At 41.5% G+C, this 21853-nt stretch overlaps 6 protein-coding genes across 6 annotated transcripts in view; 4 read left to right on the forward strand and 2 right to left on the reverse strand.

Annotated features, from left to right (window-relative positions):
- Window positions 1-3107: 3107 nt before the first annotated feature.
- Window positions 3108-3612, forward strand: LOC306824510 (histone H4). The gene has a single exon (XM_079344688.1). The coding sequence runs from the start codon at window positions 3205-3207 to the stop codon at window positions 3514-3516; it is 312 nt and encodes a 103-aa protein (XP_079200814.1). The 5' UTR covers window positions 3108-3204; the 3' UTR covers window positions 3517-3612.
- A 1448-nt stretch (window positions 3613-5060) lies between these two features.
- On the forward strand, window positions 5061-5519 carry LOC306823934 (histone H2B 3-like). Its single transcript, XM_079343871.1, has one exon. It carries the CDS (start codon window positions 5076-5078, stop codon window positions 5442-5444), a length of 369 nt encoding a protein of 122 aa, XP_079199997.1. The 5' UTR covers window positions 5061-5075; the 3' UTR covers window positions 5445-5519.
- Window positions 5520-7728: 2209 nt separating this feature from the next.
- Window positions 7729-8982, forward strand: LOC306824195 (histone H1-like). Its single transcript, XM_079344230.1, has one exon. It carries the CDS (start codon window positions 8027-8029, stop codon window positions 8636-8638), a length of 612 nt encoding a protein of 203 aa, XP_079200356.1. The 5' UTR covers window positions 7729-8026; the 3' UTR covers window positions 8639-8982.
- A 2334-nt stretch (window positions 8983-11316) lies between these two features.
- On the forward strand, window positions 11317-11815 carry LOC306824196 (histone H2A-like). The gene has a single exon (XM_079344231.1). The coding sequence runs from the start codon at window positions 11380-11382 to the stop codon at window positions 11761-11763; it is 384 nt and encodes a 127-aa protein (XP_079200357.1). The 5' UTR covers window positions 11317-11379; the 3' UTR covers window positions 11764-11815.
- Window positions 11816-12975: 1160 nt separating this feature from the next.
- Window positions 12976-13513, reverse strand: LOC306824500 (histone H3.2-like). Its single transcript, XM_079344677.1, has one exon. It carries the CDS (start codon window positions 13446-13448, stop codon window positions 13038-13040), a length of 411 nt encoding a protein of 136 aa, XP_079200803.1. The 5' UTR covers window positions 13449-13513; the 3' UTR covers window positions 12976-13037.
- A 5655-nt stretch (window positions 13514-19168) lies between these two features.
- Window positions 19169-21853, reverse strand: part of LOC306824186 (dolichyl-diphosphooligosaccharide--protein glycosyltransferase subunit STT3B-like) — a 46381-nt gene continuing 43696 nt past the window's right edge. Inside the window, exons 14-16 of the mRNA XM_079344214.1 lie at window positions 21296-21409; window positions 20979-21188; window positions 19169-19354 (exon numbers count right to left, since the gene is read on the reverse strand). Coding sequence (XP_079200340.1) covers window positions 19274-19354; window positions 20979-21188; window positions 21296-21409 — 405 coding nt within the window. The 3' untranslated portion in view covers window positions 19169-19273. The remainder of the gene's footprint in view (window positions 19355-20978; window positions 21189-21295; window positions 21410-21853) is intronic.

The raw sequence follows: 21853 nt of genomic DNA on the forward strand, positions 1-21853 counted from the left end.
CCTCAAGATTTCTCCTACTGTTGATCTTCTTATTTCTCTTCACCAGGGTGTTTACCTTCGTCATGCAAAGTTGTTTGTCATCGTTGTAGAAATACAGATCTTCCAGCTCTTTTCTCTGATTTTTACTCCTGTCGATGAAAAGGTCTTTGAGCTTCTTCTCTTTAATTAACTCTTTCTCCATCGCCCACAAGTCATGTATGAGCTTCCTGTTGTCACGACGGAGATCCTTCAGTTCCCCCGACTCTCTTGCACGACATCTGCATTGGACTGTTGGTTCATAAGTCATGATGTTTTCTCCTGAATCCTGCACTTGCTGCATTTTCTTTAGCTTGTAGGACCAGTGTCAAAGAAATCCTGCGGTGTCTAGAGTCAGTGTATCTGTGAATAACAGATGTAGTGTGTATCAGTGGTCTGCCTTGGCTGAGACTTCAAGGTGTGTCTGTCCTGCTGTGTATCACTAATGACCTCTGAATAGTGTCTGCCTTCTATAGACCTCTTACTGCCTTTGTGATGCGTACGTATGATGCGTACACGTTCCATTTAGCTTTGATTTCAAGTTCCTTTGTTCTATTTGTTGTTGTGTTTTAAATATTTACACTTAACACCTGACAAAGTTCTGTTTTGTTTTAAAATTTGAACCAGCAGCTTTGGCGGCAAAATTGTTTACGTTCAAAAATGTGTTAGTCCAGTGGTTCTCACCTGGTCCAGCCTAAAGAGCAGCCACCGAATCCTTCATGTAAACATGACCCACACTGTTGATGTTCTGTTTTCAACCAGTCAGATCAATTGGATAGAAAATAGTGCAGTTTGAACCTTAGATGGTGCAAAATGTTTAAAGGAATTTATTTTTTTATTTTTTTATTTTATATTTCATTACTTAAAACAAACACAAAATAGATCAAATGAAAAATACAAACAGAAGAGGGACAGAATGATTAGTTAATACAAGAAAGAAGATGTCTAAAAGAAATGTGCTGAAGAAGCCAATTAAACCCAAAGGGGCTTGTTGAGTGGCTCTCCTAACGGGTAACACAGAAACAAGTTATTAAACTAGTCCAAGAAAATATAATATAGCTAACCAGAAAACATACATTATAATGTAAAAGAAAACACAACTAGAAAGATGAGACATTAAAGAAGACAACATAACCACTTCTTGCAAAATAATGATTATGATGGAGTATTGTTGAATTGGCCAAGCAGGAAATACATAATTTGTTTTTTCAATGAGTTGAATCTGGTGCTCGTTCTAACAGAGTTGGGTAAATTATTCCAACAATGGGGTCCTCTGTATCTGATTGAGAATTGTGAAAAGGGGTCCTGAAAAATGCAATTGAAGAGGTTGATATTGAAATCACCCATAATATAGCATGTTTTTTTCTCATTTGAAATCTTACTTAAAGCATGATAGTAAGAAAATCAATGAAGTGATTTATGTTGGAATTTGGTGGTCTATAAATACAGCCAACAATAACCAACAAGCTCTAAAAAGACAGCCTCAACTTCATCTTCAATCAATACTACAAGATCATTTCACAGGGAAGACTGAATATTCTCCTTAAGAAAGAGGGACACACCACACCACCGCCTCCTATGATGAACATATGTCTCCATCTTACAGGGCGCTTTATTATATATCTATATCTCTTTCTGAAACAAGGATGGTTGTTTCTGAAGAATAGTTCATGGTTGAAGTAATAAGAATGAGCAGAGACAGAGGAGGGAAGCACAGCCATCCACATCACAGACCTCTCCACAACACAGCTCAGGACATGTCTGTGGGCCCTGAACTGTGACTGCATCATGCATTAAAATGTGTATCAGACATGTTATGTCAACTGGCTAATTGAAAATCATTAACAGAATAAACTATGTTGTGCACAGATCATTTAATATACTATCGACAGACATGTGTTATACTTCCATTCTTGCTTTTTTGTGTCTATATCCTGTTTTATTGTGCTGTTTAAGCAACCATCCAGAGTGTAGTTTCCAAGACAAAATGTGAGAGACAAGATCTGCTGTAAGTCCTAGATTTGTTTCATTTAAGTAATGTCTTTATATTTTTATTTTTATTCCATTTCTATAATTTTTTTTCTTTTGCAAATTCAAAATACAACAGAGGTGCTGGAAAAAAAAGGGCAAATTGTTCTAATGACAAATGTGAGACCCCACTTCAATGCATAATCACTGTCAAACAGACAAACAGCTATACATTTGGACTTTCTTTAATTCCCACAACTTTAAGTGTTGTGATGCTACCTTACTTTTTGTGGGGAAATGTGTCTTTTGTTTTTGTTTTAATGGGACAAATGTATATTTTTTAAAGATATATATAATTTTTTGTTCAGCAATTTCATATATAGATTTTTTGTTGTTTTTGTGCTGATGAAAATAATATTTTTCCACACTTTGCTCAGTTGTAATGTTTTAATGAATTCATTTGTTTTGAAATGCATTCCTGATTTTTATAAAGAGGCTGTTAGAGCTTCCTGTCCTTCTCTGCTTGGTGTTTATATTGGCTGTCGCTGTCCGAGGTGCTGAACAGGAGCACGTTGTATTATTTACTCAGAAATACAATCAAAGCAGTGATCATTTCTCTTCATTTCAGTGTGAATGATTTCACTCCAACATGTTGAGTGTTTTCTTCAACTCCTAATCAATGTGGAGCTCAGTCAGTCTAACAGGAGTCAGGATTATTTAATGTTTAAATGTGGCTGGATGAACAAAATGAGACATTAAGTTTGACAACATGTTACTTAAAACCTGCAATAAAGGAATACAAATACAAAAATGAAGCTGTTAGAACTTCCTGTCCTCCTCTCCTGGATGTTTTTGATGAACGTCGCTGTCCGAGGTGCTGAAATGATCCCCGCTGCAGCATGATGAGTCATTGACTCAGAAACAGATTAAAAACGGTGATAATCTTCCTTCATATTGGTGTTAAAGAGTTCACTCCAACATGTTGAAGGTTTTCTTTAACTCCTGGTCAATGTGGATCAGTAACAGGAGTCCTGCTGGCCCTGATTCACGCTTCTGTTCAGAGGGGGGCGCTAATGCTTCACAGGATGTTGTTTTTTTAAAGACTGACCGAAGAAGAAGAAGAGCAGACCTCTGACTTCTATAAGGTTCTCAGAGAGCAGATTTAACCAAACGTGAATTGAGGCAGTGCATCATTCAGCTGTTGTTGACTGAAGTGTGAAAATGTCTGGAAGAGGAAAGGGAGGTAAAGGACTCGGTAAAGGAGGCGCTAAGCGTCACCGTAAAGTCCTCCGTGATAACATCCAGGGGATCACCAAGCCCGCTATCCGCCGTCTGGCTCGCCGTGGTGGAGTGAAGCGTATCTCCGGTCTGATCTACGAGGAGACCCGCGGTGTGCTGAAGGTGTTCCTGGAGAATGTGATCCGTGATGCCGTCACCTACACCGAGCATGCCAAGAGGAAGACCGTGACCGCCATGGATGTGGTGTACGCTCTGAAGAGACAGGGACGCACTCTGTACGGCTTCGGAGGTTAAAGCTGATCCTGACCCGCTCAAACACAAAGGCTCTTTTAAGAGCCACCCAACTACTTCAAAGAGTGTTCTTTTTCGTTTTCTTTTATTAACATATTTTACTTATCTATTTACATATGTGCATCTCGAAAGTCGCACCATGACATCTTCTTGAAGACCTGTCTATTTTAACAGCCAGCCACTGGACCTGGAAAAGTGTTCTCTCCTGTTTGTCTTCAATAAGCGGTCTTACCGAGGATGTGATTTGCGTTGAGGAAAAAGTTAAATCGCGACATGAGTCTACGCTGTAGCGGAGATGATGGAATTAAGACTTTACTTGTAGTGACGTCATGCATCGCAAAGGGCCTCGTGAAAAGCATTAACACCATCTACCTTACCAGAAGATTCACGAGACTGAACTCGTTTCTCTCAACCGGCTGTCTTTCGAAGGTATCAACCACTTATCACTGCTGCTGTGATTGAAGTGTAGACGTGCAGTGCTGCACGCTTGACCTAAACAAGTATTTTGATTGAGTCCTATTCTTTACCCTCCTATAATGTATCGGGTCATTTTGTCTCCGACGGGAGAACAGCTTCATGTCCAAGTCGACGTGCTTCACATGGAGAGCAGAATAAAAACAAATGACTCCAACAGAAAGGTGACTTCTTCTGTGAATATAAAACACGATCACAAAAACGGACACATGTTTTGAAGGATTGCATGTATGTCATTTATCTAAATACAAAGTAGTTAACCTAAAGTGGACACGTATCTGTTCAATAGTAAACCCAACCCATAATCTTACTCACATAATCCATGTTAAAATTTGACGGAATGTATAAAAGAGGCTGAATGAAAATTTGCTTGTGTTAACTGAATATATGAATAACATATTTAGTCTTTTCATGAACGGCACGTTCTAAAAAAAATAAGCCTTTGAATACATAAATGAAGGTAACACGTCAAACAACGACGGAGCAGCTCAAAGTAAAGAAGGTCAAAAGATAAAGGTATGAACTCATAATAAGACACAATAATACAAATAACAGGGAAGGCCTAAATATTGGATTTTCTTTAGTCTTTGTAGGCCTTTAACTTACAGATACCTGTTGTTACACAGTAAATATAGACCGATTGTAATAGAAGGATATTTGTCTTTACTTTCTCAAGGCTTAAAATTAGAAGGTTATTTTCACTATTCTGTTTAAGTCGTTTTAAAATTGAGTATGTCTCTAAAACGGGTCATTCCCTCTGAGGGGGTTCATAGAGTCTCTTTCCTCCACCATCTCAAATGTGTCTTCAAATGTTGTCTTAACTGTTCAGTGAATGGTTCAAGATAACTTGGGGCTTTTGTTGGCCTACTCGGTACATGCGGATGGCAAATTCTAGAATAATTACTGAGATAGTTAATGGTGAACGATTTCAGACGACGCATGCTCACTCCATATGACGCATGACCCGCGCACAAGTTTCAGCCAATCATGTGTGAGCAACAGCACATCCTCATTTGCATTAAGACCAAATATAAAGAGAATCCCGTGCTGCGGTGTCCACGTGATTTTGAGACCACCACTCAGCGAGCATGCCTGATCCCGTGAAAGCCCCGAAGAAAGGCTCCAAGAAAGCCGTGTCTAAGGCCACCAAGACCGGCAAGAAGAGGAGAAAGACCAGGAAGGAGAGCTACGCCATCTACGTCTACAAGGTTCTGAAGCAGGTCCACCCCGACACCGGGATCTCCTCCAAGGCTATGGGCATCATGAACTCGTTCGTGAGCGACATCTTTGAGCGCATCGCCGGGGAGGCATCCCGCCTGGCTCACTACAACAAGCGCTCCACCATCACCTCCAGGGAGATCCAGACCGCCGTCCGCCTGCTGCTGCCCGGAGAGCTGGCCAAGCACGCCGTGTCCGAGGGCACCAAGGCTGTCACCAAGTACACCAGCTCCAAGTAAACCCGCTGACCTCCATCTTTAACCCAAAGGTCCTTTTAAGGACCACACAACTCCTCATAAGAGAGCGCTGATTATGTCTATGTAGTTACGTTAAAGTCAGTAACAATACTTCAGTCCATCAAAGTACCGAACCGGTGATTCTGGGTCAAGACTGTCTGTTGGTGCTGCATGTCCTACTTATGTAGTCTTAATACACCTTGTTTAAAATTGAATACATTTAAAATAAACAAACCGCACATTGTATTTAAATAAACCGGGATTGTATTTTAAATATACCCACAACTAAACCACTGTGTCCAAACTGAAATGTCTGTATTAAATGTGATCAGATTAACTCAACTGCATGAGCTGTCAGTGCAGCTTCAAACTGGTCTGAATCTGTATGCTTACATGAGATGTAATCATGACTGGGCAGTGACGGGGATTTCTCTCACCTGCGTTTTTCTAACTGCATGCAGGTGATCATGTGGTATTAATGTGATTTTTGATCATGTGGTATTAATGTGATTTTTCCTTAAAGATTAAATCTTTAAGGAGTTTAATCCTTCATTAAACGCCAGCACATGACTGGTTGTCACACTTGATTGTAATGGTTCAGAGACCTCAAATGCAAATATTCCATGTATTGACTTTTCACAGTAAATTGATACAAGCTCTAAACTCATGTTACAGCCCACTATAATTATCTCCACTGCACGTGTATGTGCTGGAATAAATGTGAATGTGTTTTATTAAACTCAAACATTCTTGAGTCATTGTGCAGTGGTTGCTTCAAGGCTAACTTCTTCATCAGATCAGAAGGAGCGCGCTTTGTGGGCCTCAGACGGTCCAAATAAAAACACAATGAGGGATGTTTAAAACGCACTTCAGACTCCTTAACACTTTTATTTCAGGCACACTGAAAACGGCCTGGCCTACGTTTGGGTCCCGACCAATGTGCAATAAACGTGTTTTCTACTCCTCACCAAGGTTTTACTGACGTTCAGAGCAGCAAAAAGAAATGTAATTGTCAGGGTGTTTTCTAAAGTTTTTTTTTTTAAAGACGTAGAATCATATATTTCATATGAACCAGAAGAGAAATCATTTTAACATGCTGACCTGTAGTTTACAAGACAACCACAAAAAGACCTTGTATTATGTAAGTCTATTGTATTTTTCTCTAATCTCTTTATTTAATTAATGTAAACTGACTCATAGCTGTTCTTTTTTTTCTATTTGATGCTGTTTATATTCCCTGTTTTACTGATTTTTAGAGCTGTCTTGACACACAAATGTCCCCCATTGGGGGATCAATAAAGATTATCCTTAGTACAGAGGAAGCATGACTCTCCTCCATGCTGAAAGATCTGAGCTCAGCGGAGGAGAATGACATTCATTTGATATTATTAGTAAGTATACAGTGATTTTAGAGGAGACTACTCAATCTCCTTTTTGCACTACTCACCACTGGACCTTATTATGTGGTCTTGTTATTAGTCTTTAATCACCTGTTAATGTTTATTAGTTCATGTTTGAGAGCACAGTCTGCCCAAATTAAATTCCTTGTATGTTAAACATATCTGTCCAATGAAACTGATCTCAGTCTGTAGAACAGCATGATGTGTGTTTGTGTTGGTCTCATACACTTGGTGTTACATTTAGAGTTATTAGTTAGTTTGAAACTCATTTACACTATAGTGTCTTTAATCAGACGTGAACATCCCGAAGCCTGAAGCCTTCATTGACCGTGACATCAAGCAGATACTGTTTGTCCATGAAAACATGTTTACAGCACATGGACTCAGTTAACACACGTGTAGGACAACAACACACAGAGACACACTGAATGTGTAATAAACACATTTAAATACAAACCAATCAATTGAAACTAATTCTAATCGTATTGTAAAGACCAACATTGATTCGATATAGTCTTTGTTGATGTGATTAATTACTCAGCCTCTGGGTCAGACTGACACTGACGTCATTCATTCAATCTGAACTGTCTTTAGATTGTTAAATCGTACTATTCTGTACTATATTACCTCTGTCCCCTTCTTCTAAAATCATCTGAACAGACCTGGACTTCAAACCAACAACAACATCATCTGTGAGTCTGCGTGTGTTTACCTCCACACAAAACTCTCCTAATTTAAAGACAATAATCACAGGATCAGAGGATTTTTGGTATTAGTGTGTCCTCTGATCACTCTGCTAAACATATTCCCAGTGAAACATGTCAAAAGTCACGCACAAATATTTTAGGAAGCGAAATGTGAGGGAAAATCCCCCCGTGTTGTCCGAACAGAGCGGCTATCATGGAGGTTTGAAGGCTGCTGTGGTGAAATAAAAGAGTCCTGCTCCTCCAACATGAGCGGAGTCTGCAGAGAGGAGGCCTTTCTAACTGATACGGGACTTTTTTTTCGTTCTAACAGATTCTGTGTGTGAGTTTTCTCCCCTTAAAGTTGAAGATAAAACACAAAGTGTCGCCACATTTCAGCCAGGAGGAAGACGGTGTGTGTGGATTGACTCTTCACGGTTCTCATGGCTCCTATAAGTCCCGCCTCCGGTCGCTCCCTCCGCACGTCCACTGACAGATCATCATGGCAGAAGAAGCACCAGCAGCAGCAGCAGCCCCGGTGGTGAAAGCCCCGAAGAAGAAAGCGGCTCCCAAAGCCAAGGCGGAAGGACCGTCCCTCCCGAAGCTCATCGTGAGCGCTGTGGCCGAGTCCAAAGAGCGCAAAGGTGCGTCTTTGTCCGCGGTGAAGAAAGCACTGGCCGCTAAAGGTGTGGATGTGAGCAAGGCCAACAAACGCATCAACACCGCCGTGGTGAAGCTGGTGACAGCGGGCACTTTGTCCCAGACTAAAGGCACGGGGGCCGCAGGATCCTTCAAGCTCGCAAAGAAAGAGCCCAAAGCCGCCAAACCCGCAGCCAAGAAGGTCGTAAAGAAAGCTCCAGCCAAGGCAAAGAAGCCCGCCGCCAAGAAAGCGACACCCAAGAAGAAGGCTCCGGTCAAGAAAGTAGCAGCAAAGAAGGCACCGAAGAAGGCAGCAGTCAAGAAAACTCCGGTGAAGAAGGCAGCTAAGAAGCCTGCAGCTAGGAGTCCTAAGAAGGCTGCACCGAAGAAAGTGGTGAAGAAGACTCCGGTGAAGAAAGCTCCAGCTAAGAAAGCAGCCGCGAAGAAGACTGCAGCCAAGAAGGCCAAGAAGTAAATCAGCAGGCCGGCATTCAAAACACCAAAGGCTCTTTTAAGAGCCACCACAGCTTCCACTAAAGAGTCTCTCCTCACTAGAACTATTTATTCTCTATGTTTACAACATTCATGAACATCAAATGGAGCTTCAGACGCTCGTGCGCTAAATCTGACCTGACGGTAAGTTTAGTCCAAAGAGCAGCTCGTTCAAATCAGTCAGCTACACGCAGGATCATGTTAAGGCTTCTTGTCCTCTCCTGGAAGTTGTGCATGACCTGTCTGAGGTGCTGAAATGACATTGAGCCCTTTGTTTTTGCAGGTCTTCCCCTTTTATAAAATAATTTTTACTTCCAGCTGCAATTAATAAAATCCTGCAAACTTGAAATTTCTTTATGCACTACTTTATTTGCTGAGTAGTTCAATATAAATGTAAAATTGAGAATACAATTATACAATATTTCCTCATTGAACACTTCCAGTCTGGTTCCTATACATAGTGTTTAGTAATGTATACTAGTGCCTTTTTATAGATGTGAAAAACAGGGAGAGTGACGCCTTCACTTACAGTGTCATCAAGCAGATACTGTATGTCCGTGAAATTAATTCTATTTATTGGAAACTAAATGACTGTCTGAAATCCAAGCCACACTGATAATTAAATCATGGACTCACTCATCACTACATTGAAGGATTAAAAACACAAACACACACTCGGACATGAACATAGACCTTTTGTTTGGTGGTGGTGTTCTCACACACTCTTCTATAAAGGCTGATCTAGTTTATCAAACGCGTAAAGAAACAGCAGTGACACTGATACCAGAGTTAGGGACGGTCGGCTGTGGCTCCGCTGTCCTGCAGATGTTTTCCGTAAAGCTGAACAACAGAAAGACACTGATATCAGAAGACCAACTATCATAGTGTCACACGATGTCGTCTCCTCATCCTACATCTTCATTCTGTTCTCTACACAAACCCACTTAAACACACCTCCATGTGTGATAGTAGTGATTTATTTGAAATAGCTGACATCATAAATGGGATTGCAGTGACGTAAAACAGCGAATTTAATGTTAAAAGTGTCATAAAAAAGGATGTTAGGTTAGAAATGTGTAAGTGTGGGGAAAAACAGAGAAAGTCTGAAGATGTTTAAACACTTTAAAATCGAGTTTCTTACAACTAGTTTCATCAGTGAACTACCTGTAAAGTCTATTGGAAGATAATGTTTGTGATTGATTAGTGATGCCTACCGAGGCCGGAAGGGGGCGCTCTCGGGTCCATAGACTGTCGCTCCTCTGATTATCTGCAGACATGTTTAAAACCATTGATATGGTTTTAAAAATAGCACGCAGGGACTCATCGAGGATGACGGTCTCCTCCAGAGATCGTCTGTTGTGTTCCTGTATAGTTTTATGTTGTCTTCTTTTGTCAGTCTGGTATAAAAACCAATATTAAACTCTCTCAGCATATTTATGCTATCATATTTGCAGAATGAGTGTTGTTTTTTGTGCTGATGTAAACATAATTTCCCACACTTTGTTCAGTTGTAAAAAATATATATATATTTGTTTAAACATGTAGACTTCATGTCTGTCGCTGTCCGAGGTTCTGAACTGGAACATGTTTAAAGTACAACCCTAACAGTAATTACCTTTCTTCATATCGGTGTTAATGATTTCACTTCAATATGTTGAATGTTTCCTTCAACTCCTGATCAATGTCTAACAGGAGTCAAGATGTTCACCAGTAAGTAAAAAACGTGTATCTGGGGTACAGGGACATTAAGTTACTTATTAAGGCACTTTAAGTTAAATTAAATCCCGGTGGGATCCGCTGCGTGTTTATTGATGTTATTCTGAGTCTTTCTTCATCTGAACGAAACTTTCTACACCGAGCTGTCTCTTCTTACTCTCTCCTTTAAATAAACCTCCAAAGAGCGCCCCCTACAGGCCTGGAGTTTTTTTTCCGTTTGGGCGGAACTTGAAGGGCGTTTCTGTTTTGGTTGTTGTTTTCTGGATGTGTGTTTTTTTTTTTTTTTTTTACTTAAGCTTCGTTTCTGTACTTGCAGTGTGTTTGATGTTTAAATGCAGTTTTTTCCGGGAGTTTGCTTTTGTCTCTGAATGTGCTGCGTGTATTTTTTAAATGTTTGTCGTTTCATCAGTTGCCGAGCGTTTGAGCCCTTTGTATTATAAAGTTAAATATATATTAAAAAAACAGTTCAATAAAACAACAGAATAACTGTAATACTGACTCTTTAGTGGAAGTTGCGGTGGCTCTTAAAAGAGCCTTTGGTGCTTTGAATGCCGGCCTGCTGATTTACTTCGTGGCCTTCTTGGCTGCAGTCTTCTTCGCGGCTGCTTTCTTCACCGGAGTCTTCTTCACCACTTTCTTGACTGCAGTCTTCTTGGTGGTCTTAGACATGACTTTTTTGGAGCCCTTCTTGGGTGCTTTAACAGCTTTAGGCATGATTTGTGAGCGCTGGTATCAGGATCAGATGTTTACGTCTGGTCGGGATGATCTCGATCTGGTGTCGTTGCATAAAGAAGAAAAAAAAGGTTTTACGGAAGACATGCTATTGGACATGCTGTCCAATAGAGGGCGCTGAATCTCAAAAGAGTTGAAGGGGTTATTAAGCGCCTCGAAAGAAGAAGAACAAGACATCTGTCTTCCCTTAGGTCCTCTGTCTGGAGATATATACCAGGGGAACACGTACTGAAGGTTATTCGATTTTTCTGACTTCGAAAGTAATCAGCCTAGAAAATGTCTGGACGTGGTAAAGGTGCCGGAAAAGCCCGAGCAAAGGCAAAGACCCGCTCATCCCGTGCCGGGCTCCAGTTCCCGGTCGGTCGTGTCCACAGGCTGCTGCGTAAAGGAAACTACGCCCAGCGTGTTGGAGCCGGTGCCCCCGTCTACCTGGCGGCCGTGCTGGAGTACCTGACCGCTGAGATCCTGGAGCTGGCCGGTAACGCTGCCCGTGACAACAAGAAGACCCGTATCATCCCCCGTCACCTGCAGCTGGCTGTCCGCAACGACGAGGAGCTCAACAAGCTGCTGGGAGGAGTGACCATCGCTCAGGGAGGCGTGCTGCCCAACATCCAGGCTGTCCTGCTGCCCAAGAAGACCGAGAAGGCCCCCAAGAAGTAAAGACCCTCACCTGACACCAACCAACACAACGGCCCTTTTAAGGGCCAAACAAACCTCCAAAGAGTATTCCCCACAACATCATCAGTGTAGTTATTAAGTGAGCCTGCATGTATTATCACTACATGCATAAGAAATCCACCTAGCTGCACACGTTTATAGCACACTAACTAAACAAATCTGTCTCATGTCTTATGTCACCTCTCTTGTTTCTTCTGGCTGAAGGAATTTATTAACTGTAAAATCTAATCGGTGTCATTTCTCTTCGCAATCATCAACGTTGAATTAGGATCAAGGGCGAAACTATTTTAGTAGAATTTTTTTAGTAGAACACTAATTAATTTCAGTTTGAAATATTTTTACCCTCAATGTGGCTCCTTGGTTTCTTTTCATGCTGATCTTTGAGACACGCGACCACCACGTGGCAGTTAAACGTGAAATGGATTTGTGATCAAACAGTTTCATACTACATGATCTACTGTTACCATGTGTATACATGATAGACAGGATACTTCGTATTATTTAGCACCCATTTGACACATTGTATGAGTTGTAAAAGTGGTTTATGTAATTAGATTAATTGGTTTACCAATAAACGACCTTTATTGTATAAATCAATACTCTATAGGAACATAAAATGTGGTAAATACGTGAACTTGGGGCGGCAGTAGCTCAGTCTGTAGGGACTTGGGTTGGGAACTGGAGGGTCGCCGGTTCGAGTCCCGGCACGGACCAAGTCCGGAAATTGGCCTGGTAGTTGGAGAGGTGCCAGTCCACTTCCTGAGCACTGCCGAGGTGCCCTTGAGCAAGGCACCGAACCCCAACAACTGCTCTGGGGCGCCCTCTGTGGGCAGCCCCCTCACTCTGAGACCTCTCCATTAAATGCAGAGTGAAAACCGAATTTCCCCTCGCGGGATTAATAAAGTATATGAAAAAAAAAAGAAAAAAAAAAGAAAAAAAGAAACTACTTTGAACTTGGATGGTGAAGATAAATAAAATTGTAGGTCTACACCACAGACGACCTCTAAGAGAAGATCTATGTTGAGGACTTAATGTGAGACATTTATGAACAACATACAGAAAACAAAAGGATCAATAGGAGGTATGTAGTACTCCATGTGTCTGTAGCACTATGTGTGCTTGTTTAGTTCCCAGCATGTAAATATGATAAACTAATTATTAGTATAAATGAGATGAGATAGTTTAGGAACATCTCTTGAGTGACATGTGGTGGCTCTTAAAAGAGCCGTTGTGGTGGTCTTAGAGCAGCAGACACATTAAGCTCTCTCTCCGCGGATCCTTCTGGCCAGCTGGATGTCTTTGGGCATGATGGTGACCCTCTTGGCGTGGATGGCGCACAGGTTGGTGTCCTCGAACAGACCCACCAGGTAAGCCTCGCTGGACTCCTGCAGAGCCATGACGGCGGAGCTCTGGAAGCGCAGGTCGGTCTTGAAGTCCTGAGCGATCTCTCGGACCAGACGCTGGAAGGGCAGCTTGCGGATCAGCAGCTCGGTGGATTTCTGGTACCGACGGATCTCTCTGAGAGCCACGGTACCGGGTCTGTACCGATGGGGCTTCTTGACGCCGCCGGTGGCCGGGGCGCTCTTACGGGCAGCCTTGGTGGCCAGCTGCTTCCTGGGGGCTTTGCCGCCGGTGGACTTACGAGCGGTCTGCTTGGTTCTTGCCATGGTTCGAGGTTGTTCTCCGGTGTTCTGTGCGCGGGATGAATGCAGTCTGAGCGCGAATAGCGGCTTTATAAAGGAACGTCTGCCGCGGGGTCTCTTCTGATTGGATGTTTGGAAGACACGTGAGCTTTGAATAAGCAACTATTGGACACAATAATTCAAACTTTAACGGCTTTACACAGCAGCTGACAAACAATGAAAGACCCATGTAAAGAAAATATACTGAACTTTGTTTGTTGTATTAATAGTGTTTTGTTGTGTTTTCATATATCTTTTTAAATTGTCATTTACACTGGTTTATAGCATTTTGTATTGTTGTACATGTACTTGAATATATAGTGCCATAAGGTTTTACACTTATTGTACTTTTTTTCACTTTGCTTGTTCACCCAGAAGGCTGACTAAGAACAAGAGTTGAACTTTAGCCATATACTCTTCATGCAGCAGTTTCATACAATGTTATATTGCATTGTTCCTATTGAACAAATTCAAACATGAATCCTTAATAAACACAGAGTGTCATCATTTTCAGGAGCCAGTTGGTTCTTTTTTTTTAATCTTAGTGCTTGTAGAACATGTGAGAATAAACTGAACATCTATCATCTTCAACATGTCACTGAACACAACAGTTTAGCTCAGTCTGTAGGGACTTGGGTTGGGAACCGGAGGGTCGCCGGTTCAAGTCCCGGCACGGACCAAGTCCGGAAACTGGTCTGGTAACTGGAGAGGTGCCAGTCCATTTCCTGAGCACTGCCGAGGTGCCCCTGAGCAAGGCACCGAACCCCAAAACTGCTCTGGAGCGCTTGCTGTGGGCAGCCCCCTCACTCTGAGACCTCTCCATTAATGCATGTCACTAGAACCCTGTTTGTGCATGAGTGTGTATCTCGGCCTATGTGTGTGTTAGACAGAGTGTAAAAACTGAATTTCCCCTCGTGGGATTAATAAAGTGTAAATTATTATTATTATTCTGAGAAACATTTGGCATACTAGTTTTACACAGGTTTTATTTTGTGTATTTAATAAAAATAGTTTGTTTATTCAGATGTTGAATTTCCCTCGGGATCGATCTATTTACTGGTCTAAATGTCTTCATCCTAGTTTCTCATTATTCCTTTCACGCTTTATCTTAGTCTGGAGCAGATAAATAATTCTGTCATGCTGCTTTTGTATCAAACTATTTTTGGAAGTTAAAAAAAGCAATTTGACCTTCTAATAATCCGTGAGATATGAATAATACATCTGCCTTCAAAACAAACTGGTAGAGTGTGTTCAGCAAATTCATTAATAATTCATGATGTTATCCAAGCATTATTTGTCAACGGAGACAAATGTCTCTGTTGGCTTTAGGATAGGATATAACTTTAGAATCAATGATGTGTTTGTTTATTTCATGTAAAAAAAAATAAAAAGTCTAGAGGATTTAAAGAGCTCATTCAGTCTTCACTTAAAAACAAACAAGTTATTTCCCAGTTTGTGTCGAGCTATCAGACAGCAGCAGCTCGTTCAGTCTGCAGGGACTTTGTGTGAGAGGCAGTCCCATAGTGGACCAACTAAATCTGGACATTGGGTTTAGGGCAGAGCAGGTAATTAGTGCCAATTTTTACTTTAAGTGCCTTTCAAGCAAGGGGATTACAGTCATGCGTACAACTTAAATATGTACAGTACATATAGTTTAGGATGCTGTGCATCTCTGGGAACAATTTTGGATTTCAAATCAACTGTTTGAGAAATATAGCTTTAGAAAAAAATTAAAAAGTGGTTTAGCACGGAGTAAGTTGTGCCATTCCAGAGAATTCAGTGGGGTAAAGTGTGCCATTGATAACTGAAGTAAAAATGCAAAAAAACATTAAAAAATATATATTATTTAGCAACAATGTAATATTTATATTAAATCAATAATGTTTATATTAAAAAAAAGTGTTTGAACAAGGCCAAGCACCACATGAATAAATAAAAATGAGCACCTAACGATTTCTGCACAGTCCTGGACATCCCATTTATCAAGGCTGCAGGGGAATGTAAATGTGTGCTCTCTTCTGGCTTTTGTGGTGCGGGTAGTTTTTTTGAGCACATCAATTCTAGGGACGACTCCCTCATCATTTTCTCTAAAGGTGAAGATGGGCTTCAACAGACCTTGAACAACTATGCTTCAGAAACTTGGCACTGATCTCGTCGCCTTCAACATTCTCCACCAATCCAACATAGTTGTAGATGGATTTCTTACCGGCGAACTTCACAATGACCAGCAGCAGTCACCAGCAGATAGACTACTGTCGCCGCCATCATCATCATCATGACTCTGGACATCTGAACTCTCATATTCAGTGAAATAATGAGTGGAATTGGAAAACCACTCTTTTCTGAGCTACTGGAGCTACCCTTCCAGAACTCCCTTCTTATTTCCTTTTTTCCAGCCGGTTTCTTTCCTCTGTGTCTTCTCCTGGTGGAGTTTTCTACTGAGCTCATATACACTGCTGTTTTCATGGGTTTGATTTGATTTGCAAGTTTCAGAGTTCTTTTCTTTTCACTTTCATACTTTTTATTTTCCTTTTCAGCCACTGGCACAAATTACCCCAACCCTTTGGCACAATTTAGCCCAGTCCCACCATTTTGGAAAAAAAATGCACCACCTAGCATGTTTTGAGCTTGCATTATGTTAACTCTATAGACTCTTAGTGTAGCTTACAAAAGCACTAAAACATGTGAACTGTTTTCATAGTTTTCTATAATTGTTTAAACACAGCAATCAAAAAACCTTGATTGTAGAAATTTTACTTTGGAGAGCAAAAGTGTTTTTTTTTTTTTTTAAGCTTAAATGTGCTTACCTCTCAAAACCATGCAGGGACAGTGAATGGATGAGTCTTCAAAAATAGGTGGTCACATGACCAATTTCTTCGATAGTTTTTGAGATAAAAGGGGTGGAACTAATTGGCACAAATTACCCCGCTCTCCCTACAGCAGGAAAAGGTTCCCTTCCTCAGCGCTGCCGGGGTGCCCCTAAGCAAGATCAGAACCCCCAACTGCTGTAGTCAGTGTCCCTACACAGTGATATGAATCTCTTCTTCTTCAGACCCCTGCAGGCCTCGAGAAGCTGCGAGCAGAGCTCAGTATGGATGTGTCAGATGACCTTTGGAGGTGAGGATTGTATTTTTAATTAAAAACAAACAATGACAGTGTTATTTCAACCTCTTTATTCAAAAAGGCATGTTTCATTCTCACACCTGCATCCAGATCATTACAATTGATGGAAGAAACCTTGACTCAGAAAAACAAATAAAATCCCGGCATTTCGTGATAGGACGCTACGTCCTCATGAATCATCGCAGCCTCCATCGTCCATGTAATAAATACACTCAGCGACTCCGTCAAGCCCTGCTTAAGGATATGTTTTCTCAAAACGCTTTCTGTTAAGGCCTGGATTCGCTTAAGGTGGTGCACTTTTAATAAAACATCACAACAGAATCAAAGTTGAATCACAAAGGATGGACGCGTTTTCTTTGAATATGTTCAAGAAGCAAAAATAAAGCTGATTCAGTTAAAGAATAAAGCGGATTAAATTAAAGATGTTTGGTTCAGTTAAGACTTTCAAATCACATTGTTGGAAGAAGAAACACACTTCCACCCCTCTGCTCGCCTGACACAAACGTAGATTTAAAAATAACAAAGAGGATCCGTTCAGCCCATTTGAGGGACTCACTGCAGTGTCCGGAGGACTTGTTGAAGTCGATCCACGAGGGATCACGTGGTGGAAGGAAGCAGAGAGTTTGATGCTGTTTATCTACTCAGTGCACAGAATCAAAGGGAGCCAGCTGGACAGGCGTCACACTGGCTGAAGGTTGAACACACACTCTGCTCCTCACACAGCCATGCTTCCAGTTCATTGGTGTTTTAGTGAAAGAGCGGTCTTGGAAGATGAAAGAGTTTTAGACTCATGTATTGAAACGCTGGCAGACGGCCTCTGTTAGTATTCACAATGAAAGAAGTGCATGGACTGTTGTCATTTTAAATGGTAGTGACTCTGTAATTAAAGTGTGAAAAAACAATCTCAGCCCACAGCCAGAGTGATCTTTAAAAAGTTAAAGAGCGTTCGACTCTGCTTCATGTCTCAACGACACTCGAGAAGGGAAACAGTGAGAGCTCCCCCTACTGACGGGCTGCAGTATAAGTCACTAAACCCTCCTCCTCCATGATAACACATCTGCTTTCTGTCTCTGTTGACAAATGTGACTTGTTTAGGGCGATCTGCAAAAAAAATACAAATAAAATAAAACGTACCAAATGCTCACACAAGAGCCGATGAACTTTCCAGAATGACCGTGAAGGTCTTCTTCAAACTCATGCAAGAATGTGTTCTGCTGTGAAGTCATCTCAAATAGGAGATCTTTGATTATTATTATTATTATTTGAAGCGGTACGTTAAATGTGTGTTTTGGTTCATGGAGAAGGGCGGGATGAAATAGTGCAGCTCCAGCGGCCCACACTGCAGACCGTGCACGGTGTCACTTCCTGTTCCTAAACATAGCACGACTGGAGAAGGTGCAGATGCTTCATCCATCTTTACACACAGTAAGTGTCGAGATGTTGCTACAGACTGGAGCTCTCCTGAAGCATCTCAAACAAAGATATGTAACTCAGTGCTGTCTGATAATGATCGAGTGTCTCACAGCACGCACAGCTTTAGGGATAGCTCAGGTTTGTCTCTTTACAGGTGAGGCTCCTGAACATCTTGCTGATTGGTGGATGGATTGAAGTGGAGCATGAACTGTATTTTTCTCTGTGTATTTCAGTCGTCAACATTGTTTTTCTGCCATTGTAACTAAACACTTCATGCTGATGGACAAAGGCAGATTTAACATTTATTAAAATGTTAATAAATGTATGACTAAATGTATTCATTCAGAGATTGTTCGAGTGAACCACTGCAGCACCGTGAGGCCCGAAATTATATTTTTGACAAATTGTAAATAAAGATTATAAATCAGATAATCTGATCTGCTGATAGTATTTGTGTTTAATGACTCAATAAACCTGAATTATCCATAATGTGCAGTTTGTCTCTACAATGAGCTGTTATGCGTTTAGAGCAGATAAAGCCTCCACTTGTTGGAACGTAATCACATTTTTTTTTTTAACCAGAGAATTTAAAAGGAGAGAGTCAACAAAATGAACCGAACCATCAAATGGACAGCTTGTTCCAGCACAGGGAGCTTTCTATGGTATCGCCGCAGACTAAAGAAGCGGGGTGGAGAGCAGTTCTCCTGCTTTTACATTTATTATCTATCAAGAACTTTAGAATTAACAACGAGGTGAAAACACCATCTCCTTAATGCTGACATCTCTCTTTACCGCATTTTGAGTGTTTCAGCGCTGAATCAGAGGCGTGGTAGGACAGAGGACCCGGCAGGTGTTAAATCTGAATGATGCACTGCTAAAACAGTCCCACACTGAGCCCCAGGATCAAAAGACAGCTAATCTCTCTGGCTCTCCCGTCTCCCCTCACATTCAAGTACAAAAAAGAAAAAAAGAAAAGCGGGTCAGGTCACAGTTCCTCAGGTTAAAACCAGTGCGGGAGGATCGCACCAGGTCAGAGGACAGTCGAGGTTCTCCTGGGAGACGACAACATTTCCCCGCCAGGACCCTCAGGGTGAGCCTGGCAGGGCGACCGGGTTGGAGAACCTCAGGTGTTCCTCGTTCATCTTGATTGGTGGATTTACCGTTGCAGCTTGTTTTGTTTTTTTTGTTTGTTTGTTTGTTTGTTTTTGTCGAAAGTCGTATGTTTTGTTTCCCTCCCTCCCGTCCACAATGTGCCTCTGTCGGTGCTGGATGCTCTATAAAGATTTCTTGGTCAGTTTCTTGCCCTTTTTGAGGGAAAGCTTGTTCTTGATGTATCCACGCTTCCTCTTGGCTGTCTGTAGAAAAAAAAAAAATCAGACACTTATAAATACAGTATGCTCTTTTTTTCCCTGCTAAGACGCTGGTCACTTTCTTGTGGTTGTTGGCAGTTATCATGATAGTCTTTTTTTTTGTTTCCATATTTATATAAATGTTTGAAGGATTAAAATTAAAAGCTTTTATTTCAATAGACCTTTAAAAGCTTTTGCCACCATGCTCCTGTCTTCATGTACTGAGGTCAGGAGTGCATGCATTGGTAACGTTAGCTAAGAGCGCCCTCTGCTGGATCAAACTGCAAACTTCTTCAGACAGCCTGGTGGGCTGATCTGAACGGCTTCGTCAATACGGCTCCGTGTGTGTGTGTGTGTGTGTGTGTGTGTGTGTGTGTGTGTGTGTGTGTGTGTGTGTGTGTGTGTGTGTGTGTGTGTGTGTGTGTGTGTGTGTGTGTGTGTGTGGACATTTACACTCAATAAACGAGGTGGAATAGTTTTGACACAGCAGCAGGGAAATGTAACTTCCTTTGTGTTAAACGTCAAACAAACACGTGATGAAACTCCATCATGGATTGAAACTGGAAGCTGAAGCAGAGAGGAGAGGTGTTGAGGGCGTCCGATCACATACTGAAGAGATCAGCTTCATGTTGTTTGAGTGCGTCTGTTCATGTCGGGTTTCAGGGTCAGGCTCTGTTTTTGTGCTTCTAAAAGTCAGAAGCGTTTTCATTGGATGCTGAAGTCGGCACTTCCTGAAGGCCAGTTTAGCACCCAGAGTGTCTGACACAAAGTTATCATCACATCTAAATCCCTTCAGTATGGTTCAGCATTAACAATAATACATGTTATTTGTTTGATGGCACCTTTCAGGCCACCCAGGGTGACCTTACATCAGATAAAATAAGACGGATGATTAAAACCAAACAGGGAGGTTACCAGTGACATGTTTGAACTGTGCGCTGATCACATTTTAAAAGAGCCAGAGAAGTATTTCAGAAATTCTGCCTGATAAAAAAATTGTTCTGTTGCTGGTTTTAATTCAAACTGACTGATTTATTTATTATTATTTTTTATCAAATGCCCAATCAATAAATTCTCAGTTTTACCATGTCATTAAATCATTACCTTTAGTTCTCATTATCATTTTGCACTTCTTAACTTTATTAAGAACCAGAACAGTGAACATGAGTCCTGATGCGTTCATGTTGTTGTAGTAGGGATGTGTCGACATTACCCGAGTAATTTGTTTACTTATTTACATCTGTACGTTATTATTTCCAGAGGGGGAACTTCTGGTTTGCACTGTTACTGTAGTGACATGCAGGCCTGAATCACACGCGTGCACAAGCAGGACCTGGGTGCACGCGTTCATGGAGAGATGTCAGAGTGCAGCAGCTGCCCCCACTGAGCTGGTGGGGGTTCAGCGCCTTGCTCAAGGGCACCTCGGCAGTGCTCGAGAAGTGGTCCAGCACCTCTTCAGCTACCAGACCAACTTCCATATTTTGACCACATTGGGACTTGAACCGGCAACCCTCCAGTTCTCAACCCCAGTCCCTGAGGACTGACCTAATGTAACGCTTCAGTCCTCAGTGTGCATGTTGGTCTTTGTGTGGACTTTGACAGACGTTTGAGAGGGAGGATCCCAGCGTACCTTTTTGGAGGTGTACTTCTGCTTGGTGGTGTCGGTGCTCCTCATCTTGTGCTCTACCCGGTCTCTGTTCTCCAGCTTCTTCACCTTATAAATCCTGACCAGCCAGTGCTCCGAGGTGAAGGCCTCCTCCAGGTGCTTCAGCTTTATGTCCTTGTTGCCGATCTCAGCGTTACGTGTTCGGTCGAAGCCCGGTGGTGTCCGGAAGTCCAACTTCAAACAAATGAAGAAGAAGTGATGAAGATTAGATGGTCACCTTGTTTGTTATTTTATCGGTCAGCTCGGCACGGGCAGCAGAATGAGGACACACGATGATTCACCTGCATTTCTCCAAAGCGGTAGTAAGACATCTTGTACATAAGGCAGTTGAGGAGGGTGGGGGAGCCGGCTTTGTCCACTCTGAACTCTCCCTGCGGGGTGAAGTAGTCACTCTCCTGGGACGACATGGAGGGAAGATGAGAACATCCACACATTAATAAAAACTTTATTTAAATAGCACATTCACACATTAATAAAAACTTTATTTAAATAGCACATTCACACATTAATAAAAACTTTATTTAAATAGCACATTCACACATTAATAAAAACTTTATTTAAATAGTACATTTACACATTAATATTAACTTCATTTAAATAGCACATTCACACACTAATATTAACTTTATTTAAATAGCACAGGGGTCTCCAACCTTTCTTCATCTGAGAGCTTCTTTAAAAACATTTAAGTGACCAAGAGCTACCTGCATCACATGAACATCTGCTGTGTGATATTGTGATATATATGTGTAATATTGCAATAAACCAACGCTTATCAATAATCTTAATTTACATCAATGTCCCAGAAAAAAAAAAAAAAAAGGAAAATATGACACTTC

The sequence above is a fragment of the Symphodus melops genome (genome assembly GCF_947650265.1).
Source record: "Symphodus melops genome assembly, chromosome: 5".
In the NCBI taxonomy this organism is placed as follows: Eukaryota; Metazoa; Chordata; class Actinopteri; order Labriformes; family Labridae; genus Symphodus; species Symphodus melops.